This window comes from Protopterus annectens, chromosome 15.part0, assembly GCF_019279795.1.
Source record: "Protopterus annectens isolate FY-2018-M chromosome 15.part0, PAN1.0, whole genome shotgun sequence".
NCBI classification, from domain to species: Eukaryota; Metazoa; Chordata; order Ceratodontiformes; family Protopteridae; genus Protopterus; species Protopterus annectens.
Window position 1 is genome coordinate 140,468,393 of NC_056749.1, and position 15,718 is coordinate 140,484,110.

Below are 15,718 nucleotides of genomic sequence, written 5' to 3' on the forward strand. Positions count from 1 at the left end.
AATGCATAGCCTCAGCAGTGTCATTTCAAAGGATCAAGGGCACCCATATCTACCCTTAACATCCCCCGTAAAAAAGAAGGAAGTAGCAGCTCTGCCATGCAGTCAAAGAGAGCATTTATTTGCTGGGTTACTCAAGTCAGTGCATATATTTATTTTATTTAACATTTATTGATTGGGAGAGGCTGACTAGGACAGAGGAGGAGGAGGAGGCCCAGGGAGAAACTCTCCAGACGTACGTCTTTGGAATGTGGGAGGAAACTAGAGTAACCTGGAAGAAACCCTCATGAGTGCATGGAGGACATGCAGACTCCACACAGAAGGCACCCAGCCGAGAATCGAGCTGGAGAACCTCTTGCTGTGAGGTTATAACGTTAACCACTGCACCACTGGGCCTCATATGTGGAAATGCCATTTCAACCTATCACTCACAGTCAGAGTCTGGGACAGATGGCTCAGACAGGGGTTTGGGGACAGATGCCATTGATCTTAAGGTAAAGAGTCATACTGCAGCAGCAAGAAGAAGCAACTCATCAATGTCAACAAAATGCTTGTGGTGGTGTTGGTTCTTAAAGCCTTCAGTCCAGTTTGGAAATCAAGATTCCTGCTCTTAACCCCAGACAATATCACTGTTGTTTGATATGTAAACGGATGGACCAATCACCAAACAGCTTCTAAATGGCTAATCAATTACATTTTGTTTAGCAATGAAATGTGTGTGAAGAATGTTCTATTGCATATTACAGACCATTCATTTAGAGCTGGTTCCTGTTCTGCATCCTTTTTATCCCCTAAGAAAAGCAATACTCAGAACATTTGCCTCCATTCTCACCTTTTACATTACATGATGAAGCTGATTCACAATCTTGGAGTAGAGCAGAGTTGAGCATTGCTATCCTGCAAGGCCTGCTGTAAGCATGTGACCCCCCCAGGAGAAGAAAGACAAAAAGGGGAGAGTGCCACTGTTTGCTCTAGTTTCCACTGCAAAGCCTGACTGCATTGGCAGTCTTCCTATATGGTGTGAATATTACTGCAAAAGTGATCCACAGGAAGCATATCGCTCAACTGTACAGATTTTCGCAGAATGTCCAGATTTTTGCCCCATATTTTTGGGCCGTTTTTCATAAAATTGTGGTTTTCTGGCAAATTAGTGGAAAATTATTAAAGACTGAAATTAAAAAAATAATGACAGATGTTTGAGTTTCAGACTTCATAACCTTCAGAAAATGCATGCTAATGCAAAACCTGTTATTCTATCAACTTTCTAAGTTTGTAATAGCAATATTTAAAAATTGTCCCTATTTTTTGGCCTTTGTCCCACTTTTATTTATGGATTTGTCAAAATTTCTTGCTCTAAGAGGTTGAGAGGTATGACAGGAAGCAATTACATACAGTTGTGAGAACTGACCAATCGTAACAGTAATGATATTAATTTTTGAGCTAAAAGAAAACAGAAAAAGTTGGTTATTTCCTTTACTGGGCATATTCCCTGTATCTTCGCATGCAATAAGGAATCTAAGGTGACGCAGGTTGTACCGCTTGTATCCATGAGGAAGGCCTGCATCCTTTATAGAAAAAGTTGGTTATTTCCTTTCCTGGGCATATTCCCTGCATCTTCACATGCAATAAGGAATCTAAGGTGTGATGCAGGTTGTACCACTTGTATCCATGAGGAAGGCCTGCATCCTTTAATTGAGGAGGGGCTGGTCTAAGGACATCTGTACATCTTTGGGAATGGGTCTGGCTTGATGGACATATGGCTGCAGTCATTTTTTCTAGAATACTAAAACAGTTATTTTGTGCAAATGTCTACCATGTCCAGGTCAGTTTGGTGGAACAGCCTTTTGCCCAAGTATAGGTCCTTCCAGGTAGGATAACAGATCATGGTGGCTGAGTCATATGAGTGATGTCTTTGACCTTACTTCTGCTGTGGTCGACCACTAAGCTGGCATGGTGGATCAGGTTGAAAATTACATGTGAAAAAAATATGTGAAGCCTCTGCTTTGATGCTGCATATCTGAGTTCCCATTTGTGTACAAGGTATGACCATGTATCATGACAGAGTGTTGCTGTCTGAAGAGAGACAACTTCCTTATTCAACATTTGTATGAGGAGTGGCAAAGACTGAAATTCTATGGCTTTTGAAGTCCCCTGAGATCTGTTTCATGATATTTCTCTTCAGCTTTTGTTGGTCCTCAGTCTACAGATTCTGATCTGAGCAGCCACTCTGTCTTGCCTTTGCATGTATTATGTCTGCAGTCACTCAACACTCCAGATCTGTATTCCATTACTCAACACTACTAATGTAGAACATTCCATCAAGACAGGGTGTCCTCATACTAGCCTGAATATCCAGCCAACACTCTTCAGACAGACATTTCAGTTTTCTTTGCATATGATGAGTGCCTCATATAGATGTTTCATTTAAGCTAGTGCAAAACTATTGGGGCACTCTCTTTTTCAATATTGAATCACTGAAGCGTGTAATACTATTTCTTTGATTAGTAAATATTGTATTTTTGTTCTCTCACTTCTGGAAAGTGGACCTTATTCAAGAAATCAAACTTAATAACTTTATGACAGTAAAGAGGAAATTCAAACTCTTTAAAATACTGATGTATCAAAACTGTGGGTGACATCTGAATTAGTGTTTTTTTTTACTAGGGGAAAGCTTCTGCATTCCTCATCCTGTAACTCCACAGTTGCAAAATTATAGGGAAAAGAAAAAAGTGGCTTCTACAACTATAATCTTGCAAAAGAGCTAGTTTGTGTATGTATGTAAAATATTTTTCAGGATTTGTAATTTCAGGGAGTTGGATTGCTGATTAGCATTCATGTAGTTAGTTAACATTCACTGAATGGTAGCTTCCCTGAAAAGTAGATGGAATGTGAGAAAATGCTTTGGAAAAGTTATGGCAGAATATCATACTTGGTCTCGTAAACCATTTGAGAGGGAGCATAAAGTTACATTAATTAAATCTTTAGGCACCTATGCAGTTCTTACTTTAACCAGAATTTTTTAAGGTCAGCATTCTTACTTTTTATGCAGAGAGGTCATGCAGGCACACTAAAGCGCTAGGTGAGGGAAACACAGTAAGCTGTTTGTGGTCCTCATGCATTATCTCATTAACCATGCAGTACTCACTAACCCCAAGTGCTTAATTTTCAGGCAGTCTAAGTAAGTGCAGTGCTGTAGCAAGCGAGTTGCTCAGAGCCCCACAGTCCGAGTTTGTCTGATGAGGAATGTAACACTAGCTGTTTAAAAACGTTTAGCATTGATCACCTATACAGTACTGCCAGAGATCTCAGATGTACCGACAATCTTCTGTGCAGCTGCAAAGAAAGTCAACATTTTAAAAACTGCCCTATCCCTTAGGTAGCTGCAAAAACACTGACTTTTCACTGACCACTGAACAAATAAGGAAATATCCAAACCTTTTCCGTTGGATTTATTACAAGTATTATTTCCATACTAAAATCTTGTTTTTGTTAAAAGTAGCTGCAAAGTTTGCCTGCCTTTTTACAGTTTCTTTTTTAAATAAAACAGTTTAAGTTGTGTGAGGAAAGGAGAATATTTTTGTTCATTTTTTGTAGAATGTAGAATAAACAGACTAGGAAAATAGTCTTATTTTCAACGGGAATTTGTGATGATGTTAATAAACCTAAGCACCATGTGGTCAGCTAGCTGATATTTAGTTTACTTAGATGTATTATGTGATGCTTTTCCTGTGGACCTTGAGCTGCTTAACTTGTAATACGTCCTCTAAGATGAAAAGCAGCGTGTCCTTGTGGTATTGTCCATTTACTTCAAAGCTGCTTTTTCTTTTCATATAAAAATGACCCTCAGTTTTTGATGTTGACTAGGTTATCATCTCGAGACACTTCTTGAAAGTGTGTTTACATCAGATGAATAACCTTACTGTATTATTAAAACGAAAGACTCAGGAAAACTCAGATAATCAAAATAGCATAAAGGTTGTGCAAGAAAGTCATCTGGCCACCTACTAATATGAACTTTATTTTTTTTCTTTAGTGTTGACAAAATTTTAGGTGCCGTCACAACTGCAGCAGAACAATATAATCGAGAACGGTTTGCGCCAATTGTTGAAGGATTGTACAGTCATGAAGCACCACAGTTACAGGTTGGTGGAAAATCTGCTGATTTCTACGCTTCTTTGCATTCATGCACATACGCAGAACTCTGCTTCCTGTGCCATATCACTGGTAAAGTAAAGCAATGCCAGTTTACTTTTTCAATGCCTCTTTCCTTGTACTTGATATTAATTTGGATTGAGATGACCAGTGCATTTCTACAAGCCTGTCACTTCTAATAAATTACTTTTTAATAACTGTCTCAGCACAGAATGCATTTAATTGATTTATTTCATCTTGTTTATCAAGTAGGTGCTCCACAAACCGGGAGATTTCAGTTGAGGATTTTGACATGACATTGTACAAAAATGCAAAAGTGAGCTTACGCTTGCTGTGGTAGGGCAACTAATTAGCTGTAATAGTCTGTTTAATTATATGGTAAAGTAATTGTAGATTACATTAAAAATGAATGTAACATTACTGTTTATTAGATTCTCTCCAAGTGTAACCAGTGAAGTACTGTAAGCAGATATACATTACACAGCAGTGAGATTTAGGACTGAAAAGTTGTTGGGCTTGCCAGTGCATTTAAAACTGAAAGTTCCCTTTAAATAACTTTACTGGAAATGTACAGGCCTTTAATAAGCATTCTTCTGTCTGGAAGTTGTTTTAATTAGTAGTGCAATTATGTTTACCTATAGAGGGCAGTGCAGTATACATAATGTTATGCCCAGAACACCATAATATGATTCATCCAAACTGTTAATTATAGCGATGAGAAGATCGGCATTGTGAATGGCTCCTTTCACAGAGCTGTGCTGCCAGCTGAGGCTGGTTATGTTTATTTCCCCCAGCTGTGATCATACACATTGCTTTTAGTATAAGATCCCAAAGTTGTACCTGCATTATATTCATTTCTGATAACCATGTGTGGTCACGGGTCCCCTACAGAATTTCAAAGCTTGTAACATCGAAATTCATATGATCTAAGGTCATACTATCGAAGTTTTAAAACTTCGAAATCCTGAGCAGAGATTGTCATGCAGCGTGGAATGGGAGATTTTCCTTTTCCTCACTGTAGTGCGATCTCGGAGTTGGTGTATTTAAGTAGCAGGGGGTGTAGGGGGTACATGGGGGGCTTGCCCCACTGCAAAAACATGTTTTGTGATGTGTTGACTGGGGGGAGTTCTTAATTTCGAGATTTCAGGATCTCAAGGTTCTGAATTCGATGTTCTGTACCTCAGGATTTTGGTGTATTGAAATTAAGAAGTGAATCTGTTGTCACAGAGTCATTGTCTTTCATTGCCAGATAGGGTCTGAAACCAGAGGTGATTAACCAGTTCTCCTACACTGTAAACAGTGCTGTCACAAACACTCAACATAAAGCAGCATACGGGTTTAAAATTACTAGTTCATGAGTACAAAAGCAGAATGAAGCAGGTAGGCATAGTAAAAGTTAAAAACAGACCTGGTGGGTGGAGAAGAAAAAAGGGGATTGGGGATATCACCTTCATCAGTGAGATTTATAGACAGAGAGGGAATCATGTGACAAAGCTTGAAGTGGTAAGTCTGAGTGCTTAATTATGTGGATAGGCAGGAGGAAGGTGTTCCCTGTCTTACTGCTGACATATGAAAGGCTGAAACAAGCAAAGAGAAGTTCTATTGAGAAGCAGTAGGTGATGTGGGAAACAGACTTCTGGGAAAGTTACGTGGAAAATTTCACTTAGGCTGATTTGGAATGAGGGAATAGGGTGGAGTCGAACTAGAATTTGAAACATTGAAAGAGCAAACTGAAGGCAGATCCCAGATGGCGATCTATCTCACCCATCATGGCATTGCTGTGGTTGTACCTGTTAGTGTAACTTACAGGAAAAACTAGCAGTTTTCCTGGAAATTAGTTGTTGTAATGTATGAAACAAAAAAGGGCAACTTGTGGATGAACAAAAAGAGGAGTGTGGAAGCTGTTACTAGAAGGTGGTAGTCTCGTTTTGTATCATCTACATTCAGGACCTCCGTCTGTTTTGAAATGAGTTAAGAGTAGTAAGACCAAAGACAAGTGAAAGTTATCTTAGAATCTTGAATGAGCTAAAGGTGAAGCTTTCTGTTCATTCGGTTTAACATTGGAGATGAAGATATCGTGAATGGATCACTGATGGAATATAATGTACTTGGCATTTTTGTGGCTTGAAGAAAAGCCTGCTAATGCTAAATGGTTTTTCATTAATATTTAAAGCAGCTTATAACTTTGCCTGAGCCAGATTGGCAATAAGCCAACAGGGGTGAAAACCATACCGGATCTGCTTCTCATTAGTATGGGAGAACGCTATACACCCCCTTATTAGTATGGGAGAACGCTATACACCCCTTATTAGTATGGGAGAACACTATACACCCCCTTATTAGTATGGGAGAACGCTATACACCCCTTATTAGTATGGGAGAATGCTATACACCCCCTTATTAGTATGGGAGAACACTATACACCCCTTATTAGTATGGGAGAACGCTATACACCCCTTATTAGTATGGGAGAACGCTATACACCCCCTTATTAGTATGGGAGAACGCTATACACCCCTTATTAGTATGGGAGAACACTATACACCCCCTTATTAGTATGGGAGAACGCTATACACCCCTTATTAGTATGGGAGAACACTATACACCCCTTATTAGTATGGGAGAACGCTATACACCCCCTTATTGTACTGTCCTCCTTGTTAAGGTAAGACCACAAATGGTCTACTTTGAAAAAAAAAAAAAAAAAAACCTGGAATCCCAGATAACCCTGGAATGTTCAGAAACTACTCTGTTGCTGACTTCCTTCTAATAAGTGCTGACCTGCCAAAATTTCAAGCCACTTTAAACCCTGTATAGACTTATACGTGCTGTACTGTTCCTATGTGGAACTATTCGCAGAAAGTCTATGCAGGCATATTAATAGTTGCATAGAGGCAGCTGTACCCACCAGGAATTTGTTACAGAGCTTACTCAAAAAACAAGCCACCCTGGTGGAATCACAACACCAATAGGCTTTATAAGAGAAAGAAGAACATTATGACAAAAATTAGGAGGTGTAGCACCCAGCAAGATAAGTGCTCTCCTCAAACTGAAGAAACATCTCAGCACAAGTAAAGTCAACCAAAGCCATATTTGAGATAAATTTGGCTTCCCAGACCAAGGACAACCACAAGTCATTATTTAGTTATGTCTGTAACCTCAAAGGCAATACACAATTTTGTGTAGATCTCATTGTTAATAGAACCACCTATATTGAGCCAGAAGATAAAGCAAACCTACTGGCAGACAAATTCAGCTCTAATTTCACCCCTGTCTCCCCCCAGCCTCTTCTTGGGAACTACTATCAGATGTAGTACTTACCCTACTATCAGTAAGGAACAGGTTCTCAACGCTCTGTCTTAAGGCCAAGAACATTGCATTGATGACCCAGACACTATCTCAGGCTGCCTTCTCAACAGCTTGAAATATGACTTGTCGGGCCCTCTGCAAACACTTTTTACCATTGTCTCCAAACAAGCATCATGCCTATCAAATGGGGAACAGCAATTGTAATCCCTCTGTACAAAGGCGGACCATCTGCAGACCATGAAAACAAAAGACTTATAAGTTTCACTGGTGTCATATGCAAAGCCATGGACCATGGAAAGTGCGAGTTCCAATAAGGAAATTGCAGATCTACTCGACCAAATTAGTCAGCAGTTGGCAGAGCATACTGCCCAGATTAAAACTTGAACTGCCAAATGGAATGAGAGGGGTAGTAACCCATTTGGCAGTCTGGGCTTTCCTTTAACTCAACCTACTCAGCCTTCTCAATTCAGTTTAACTATTCACTCTGAGCCAGAGCCTAATGATTCATCGGGTGGTTCAATTAATAATGGACATGGTTTTAACAACGGTTCGGATGGTAATGTGATTCTGATGGCCAATGGCACTGGGGATTGGAGAAACAGTAAATTCGATTTTCGGACCAGTGCAGGTGGTGTGGCCAGTCAACAGACTACTGTGCATCAGTCATTATTAGACAGGATTAAGTTCTTTGAAAAGAGACTGTTCAGTCTAAAAAAGCTACAAATTGAGATCAATTACCTAGAAAGGACCATTGAACTGGGGCAAGTCCCAAGGGGTATACAATGTTAGAAGTACCCCATTGGTATAGAAGGCAACGGTGAAATGCTAGATGACGTTCACCAGCTTTTCGACTGGACAGGTATGGAGCTTATTAAAATAATGGTAAAATACAATGGCTACAGAATCGAGCAGCTTTTGGGTGAACTGGAGAAGGAAAACGAGATGATTACTAAGGACTTGCTGTTTGAACATTACCAGACTAATTACCATAAAATTCTAGCTGGTATTGATACAAGTTGTAACGACATTTTCCAAAGGAAGATTAACAAGCTGTAAAGGAACACTGGAGTATACGAAAACAAGGTATATCCGCTATCCATTGGTAACCATGGTAACCAAGCATCTCCAATGAGTCAGCTTTCCGAGGAGAATGAGGAAGTGATGTCCCAGCTGAGGGTTTTTCAACAAGTTGGGCCAGCGTTCCCTTTAGAGGAAGGCCCGAGATGATCTAAGTGACTAAGGAACAGAGGATAACACCAGGAGAAAACACAGAGCGGAGATACAAAGAGCAGGGAGCAAGGCCGAAGACCCGGAAGAACCAGTGGAATTATCGGAACGGTTACTGGAGGATTTTTCCAAGGGGTCACTTGGTTAAATAAGTGTTTATATGGACTATGATGCATCTTTTAATTCTGACATTTTACGAACCACTGTTCACTCTTGTGAGACAGGTTGGCAAGCCCATGGATTTAACGAGGCACCAAATGATTCAACAGATAGCAGGCTAGTTAATTTTGGAGCCTGTTATGAAGAGTGAGTTTATAATTTCAAATGTATCTGACAGTGGGTAATGGTTGAGTGAACACTAATCATTTTACTGGCAATGGGCAAGTTGGTTTTGATATGTCATTTAATGTCATTTCTGATCTCAACGATACATATGTTTGCAGTGGTCTGTGTAATTTTTTTACCAAAGGATTTAAATGATGGTAGGCAGGCTACTTTTGAGTCTTCCTCGGAGACTAGGTCTATAACTTCAAATGTTTTAGACTATGGCAATGGTTGGATGAACACTGGTACTTCTGCTGACAATAGACAGATTGACTTTGATGTTTTATTATATGTTATGTCTGAATGTAATGACACATGCGTTGATAGTGGTCTGAATATTATTGCCAATTCAGCTGGAGATTACAAAGTTTACAACTATTCTAGAAACCCTCTTAGTGTAGTACATGCTGATTTGTTATCTAAGGGGTTTACATTTGTGCCATGTAGGTGTGGGGATTTATCCAATATTTTAATAGATTTGAAACTTTTTACCCGCAAAGTGAATTTGAAAGTGTGGTTTAATGGGGGAAGTTGTGATGAACAAAGGAATGAGTTACAGACCTAGTTATTTTAATCCCCCCTTAACAGCAGTATAGGGACATATGGGAAAATTTGCGAAATTGATATTGGGGATGGTTATAGAGAACAGCCCTATAGGGTACCTAACAACTTGTCCACAAAAGAGAAAACCCTATTGATGGATCTAGCTTACAGATACCAATATCTGGATAATGAAGCCAGACAAAGGTAGTAGGGCTGCAATTCTTGATAGGTTTGATTATTCTGATAAGATGACAGCCTTATTGACTGAAGACACTTATTGTAAGAGCAATCTTCATGAAATTCATATAGCCGATAAGAGATTGGACCTTTTAATAGAGGATATGTTATACCAGAGGCAAATCAATGAAAAGGAATACCAGTTTCTAAGGAACGATTATCCTGTAATACCAAACATTTTTGGCATTCCTAAAATCCACAAAGGCCTAGACTCCTTACAGTTTAGGCCTATTGTGGATGATAAAAGGGTAAAAAACCTGTTTTTTAAGCAGGTATTTGGACCACCACTTGCAAAAGGGGTTGGGAACATTTTCCTAGATTACTAAGGATTTGTGGCAATTTGTGGATTACTTAATGGGGTTACTATCACTGAAAACACTATTTTAGTCAACATAGATGTATGCAATCTCCTTTCAGTGATACCCAATAGTGTTGGGTTAGAATGGCTGGGAGTACAACTTGGTAAGACTCATCTTTTTGATCAAGATGAAAGTAATGTTTTTACCACCTTGATGGAGGCAGTATTAACTAACAACTTTTTACATTTTGAAGGGCAATATTACAAGCAGGTGACTGGTGTGACTATGGGGGTGGCTTATGCCCCTATATATGCCAACTTAGTCATGTCCCACTGGGAGCAGGAATTCATTTTTTTCTAGTGAATTTTGGCATGTATACAACACTATACCAGATTTTTGGATGACATTTTTGTTGTTTGGGATGGACAGGAAACGATGTTAAAAAGCTTTCTTCAATATATTAACCAAACAGTTGAATTCTTTAAGTTTACCCATGAGTATAGTAGCGATAGGGTGTCATACTTGGATGTAAATTTGACTATTGACAGTAGCAGCAATTCCCTGAGATCAAGTATTTACAGAAAACCCACATTTTCCAACTCGTATCTGGAATTTTGCAGTTGGCACCCTTACCACCAGAAAAAGTCTATTGTCAAAGGACAATTTGTAAGAGATGGCAGAATGGTCACAGTTGATAAAGACTTTTTATTGGAGCTTGCATTTTTGACTGAGTTATTTATCAAAAGAGGTTACCCTGAAGCTCTTTGTAGGATTTTGGCAAAGGAAGTTAGAACCAAAAGAGTGGGGGGGGTGTATAAGCCTTTACTTAAAGGGATTATGGATTCCAATATGGTAGACGGTTCTACATGCTAATTAATTGCAACTTAGACTCAAGAAAGATGGGGGGTGGATTACTGTTTACTACCACCTTTAACTAGGATGCTGAAAGTGTCACTCATATTATCCAAATGAACTGGAGATTGATACCTGCTGATAGTTCCCTTATGGACAAGGTGGGGGACCTCCCAGAGTAGTTTTTAGAAGAGAGAGATCCTTCAAGGAGATTTTGGAATTGGGGGCTTACATCAACTCCCATCAGTGTAGTAGAGCACTTGGTAATTTCAAGTGTGGTAGATGGCAATGTATGTGCACATATTTTTGAGACTGGTGAAAAAACGTGCGTCAATGGGAGAACCCTCAGTTTTCATGGACATTTTAATTGTAACAGTAAAAATTTAGTATACATGACCAGATGTGAACATTGTTTAGCCTTCTATGTCGGTAAGATTAGCAGGCATTTTAAAGCTAGAATCAGGGAACACATTTTTGACATTAAGAATTTGAGGACCACCAATGCTCTGGCGAGTCACATAATAAAAAACCCATACCATAGATTTAAATTTGTTGTTTTTCAGCAATTGACAAAGGACAGACAGGGTAGAGTTTTGGACCTAGAGGTAGATATTTGTGAACTGAGGTGGCAATTGAGGATGGATGCCACCAGTTTTCCGGGCATTAATGATAATGTCGGAATAACAGCTATATTGAAATTAAAGTATATTTTAGGTTAACACAAATAACTTTTTATTGGGTTATTTTGTTTATTTGTATAGTTTGTATTTAATTGTTTGAATTTTAATATGCATTAAGTGTTTTAAGAATATGGCAAGTTTATTGACTCATTTATTGGTCAATTTTTTATTATAACATTAGTATTCAATTTTTAATTGTCCAATTAAACATGTTTTAAGCTGTGTATAAAAAGGGTTGAGTTTCTACCACGTGTTCTGAAGAAGTCCAACAGAGGTTGGATGAAAGCATTTAACTTGTGGAGTAAAGGGTTTGGAATTCAGCTTCTGTGTCCAGTGGTGCTTTTGTACCCCAGTGAAGTGTGCTTTCTTTGGGTTACGAAATATGACTTGTCATGCCCTCTGGAAACACTTTTTACCATTGTCTCCAAACAGGCTTCATGCCTGTCAAATGGGGAACAGCAATTGTCATCCCTCTGTACAAAAGCGGACCATCTGCAGACCATGAAAACAAAAGACTTATAAGGTTTACTGGTGTCGTATACAAAGCCATGGAAGGAATTATCGTAGAAATGGTCAATGACATAGGAAACCTCCAAACACTGGACCCAACCCAGTATAGTTTTGTGAAAGGCTGGTCATACCTACTCAACCTGGCAGCCATCTTTGAGAAGGTCAGCAAAGCAAAGAATAAGGGAAAAATGACTTGCACTGCCTACCTTGACTGGCCAAGGCATTTGATACAATATCCTTCTTAGGCATTGTTGACAAACTCAAGAGGTTAGGTATAAACCCTTATGCCACCCAGAAGATAGCTGGCACACAGGACCCTGGAAATCAGAAATGGGGAGTCCACCTTTATAAAGAGGCCAGTCACCAGCAAAGTCTTTCAGGGTTTTGTCATGGGATCTCTACTTTTTGGCGTCCACTTCTCTGAAGTCAAGGCCAAAGTCAAGGGCCTTTTGCTGACCAGATTTGTGAATGATTGCAAATTAGGAGCAGTCATAGAATCCCCCACTGACACTAATGTTCTCCATGAAGGGCTGACAAAGACAAATAAATGGTGTCAGAACCTTGGACTAAAACTAAATGCCAAGACATGCATAACAGTATCCTTCAGGAAGTCTTGCATCCCTAGTAATTATCATATTGACAACACACCCCCTAAGAGTCGATCCAGAAGTCATAGACTTGGGGGACATACATGGACAGTAATCTAGTCTTCCAGCATCATGTGTCTACAGTGATGAGGAAATCATTCTGTGTTGTGCAACTTATAAACAAAGGTATGGCATCCAAGTCCAAGGAAGTCATTGTTCCACTGTATTCGGTATTCATCAAACCTATCATTGAGATCACTGCCCCATTTCGTATGTACATAACCATGCACATCCAACAATTTGAACATCTGCAGAGGTTCCTCTTTAAAGGAATACAGGGGTAAATAATATGTCCTATGCAAACTGCTTCAGAGTCTTGTCCCAGTATTCTGTCTCATACAGCCTGTTGAGGGGAGATCTATGCCTGGTGTCCAAGAGATTGTTGGACCCCCACCCTGATGGACCTCATATGTATCCCAAAAACAAGAGCAGCAGAATTATCTGTTCTAAAGACATATAAGACCCATAAGCCTAATCAGCCTTATCTGCAAGGCCATGGAGAAAATCATCACGGACCTTATCAACAAAGATATAGGAAGTGGTCAAATACTTGACCCAACCCATTCTGGTTTTGTCAGTGTAGATTGTGCTTGTTGAACCTGGTGGACTTCTTTGAGAAAGTCACCAGAGCCCTGGACAAGGGCAACTGTGTGCATACGGCCTACCTGGACTTAGCCAAGTCCTTTGACACAACCCCTCACTCAGGCATCATTGAAAAACTCACACACCTGGGGATCGACCCATATATTGTCAGATAGGTTGCAAACTGGCTCGCCAACAGAACACACACAGTCAAAATGGGGGATTTCACCTCCACCAGCAGACCTGTTACCAGTGGTGTTCCACAGGGATCAGTGCTGAGGCCCTTGTTGTTTGGAATCTACTTCTCATAAGTACAGGCAAAAACAAAAGGTCTGTGGCTGACAGTTTTCTGATGACTGCAAACTGAGTGCAGTCATTTTGTTCCCAAATGATGTCAACATCACACAAGAAGGACTTATTCAAACAAATGATTGTTGCTAAAGTCATGGACTTAAACTCAATGCAAAAAAAAATGCATTATCATCCCATTCAGCAAGGGAAATGTCCCTGCAGATTACCATATTAATAGTAACACCCTAAGCTTTAAATCACTGGTGAGAAATTTGGGGGCACAAGTTGACAGCAACCTTATCTTTGATCACCATATCAACATCGTGGTTATGAAGGCCTTCTGTGTTGTTCACCTCATAAGTAAGGGCATAGCTTCCAAAAATAAAAAAAGGTTATAAACCCCGTGTACTCTTCCTTCATCAGGCCAGTAATAGAGTACAGTGCTCGTTTTGGTATGTACCTTACCAGGCACCTGCAGCAACTGGAGAGACCTCAGAAGTTTCTCATGAAGAAAATTCAGGGTCTTCAACTCAAGTCATATACAGACAGACTGAACTCACTGTCACTGTACTCGGTATCGTATAGACTACTGAAAGGCAACATAACTATGCCTTGCATACAGAGCAATCTCTAATCCTGCCTTAATGGCCATGCTCCACATTTATAAGTCCAATAGGACACAATTCACTTGCTCTAGGAACCTTAACCTAGCCTGTGACATCAACAGGACTTGCTGAAGAGAGAGATGCGTTTCTCAGAGGTTACCTGTCCTCTGGAACAAACTTCCAGTCCAAGTTAAACAGACTCCCTCATTGACCCTACTTAATTGTAACTAGGATGACTGGATGGGAAATGGCAAATATACCCTGGGGTTTCAGCCCTGTTCCTCTTGGATAGGTACAGTTGGTACTGATTTAGATCAGCTTGTAAACATTTACCATATCTCTAGGCCCTATAGGAAATGAGGGTTGAACTTGGCCAGGCTTGGAAGGGCCCTAAGACCATTAGCCTAGTAATCTCCTGTGATCCTATGATAAAGACTTAAACCTTGTATGCAATATAAACAGGAGCTGATGGAGACACAGGTGTGTATCCCAGAGACACCTTCTCTGGAACAGGCACACAATCCATGTGAAGTAGATTTTCTCCCTAACTCGATTCAGTTGAAATCTGGACAACTGGATGGGGAACAGGAAATTTATAGGTTCATAGGTTGGTACTAGACTATTGGCCCCAGGACCTATACAAGCCTAACCATAACAATTCCCTGGATATTTCTTCCCACAGTATTTACTTCCCTGGACCCCTGTCTAGCAGGGTGACTGACATGATCCCCAGGAAAATTTCCTATCTCCCATCCAATCATCAAGGTTCCTTTTGAAGAGGGCCAAGGAAGAGCTCTGCTTGACATGTATGGGCAGTCTATTCCAGAGTATTGGGAGTCTCTTGGTCAGGAACCTATCCCTCCAGCATGTTTTCTTCATTGTGATGGCAAGATTTAGATCCCTGGAGCGTGTGGCTCTGTGGAATTGGGATTTCTTTTAGTGGAGCATGTCCAACAGCTCAGGGTTTGACATGGGCCTTGTATGTAAAGCAGAGATCACCTCTGAATAGACAATATGCCACAGAGTATAGCTGGAGTTGTTTTAGATGGTCAGCATAGGGTATCTGTTTTAGGCCTGTGATTCTTTTAATTAGATATTTCTGTGGGCTTTCCAGCTGTTGCAGATGTTTTGTGAGGTACATACCAAACTGGGTGTTGTAGTCTATAATGGGTCTAATGAGGGATGAGTACAGTGGGACAATGACCTCCTTTTTTCTGGATGAAAAGCCCTTAGTGATGAGGTGTGCCACATAGAAGGATTTCTTGACTGTTTTGATGATGTGGTTATCGAAGGTGAGACCGCTGTCCACCTGTGTCCCTAAGTCTCTCATCACACTTTCGGTGTTTAGTGTACTGCCACCTATGTGGTAATTCATGGGTACATGGCTTTTCTCAAAGGGGATAACTATAGATTTCTTGGCATTAAGCTTGAGCCCATGGCTCTGGCACCAAGCATCTGTTTCT

The 15,718-nt window shown here is 40.1% G+C and overlaps 1 protein-coding gene across 2 annotated transcripts in view; it reads left to right on the plus strand.

The window, feature by feature from the left end:
• DIAPH2 (diaphanous related formin 2) overlaps nt 1–15,718 on the plus strand; it is a 5,354,951-nt gene that overhangs the window by 1,993,162 nt on the left and 3,346,071 nt on the right. For both annotated transcript variants that reach the window (XM_044057628.1, XM_044057629.1), the window contains exon 9: nt 4,031–4,139. In XM_044057628.1, the coding sequence (XP_043913563.1) occupies nt 4,031–4,139 (109 nt within the window). The remainder of the gene's footprint in view (nt 1–4,030; nt 4,140–15,718) is intronic.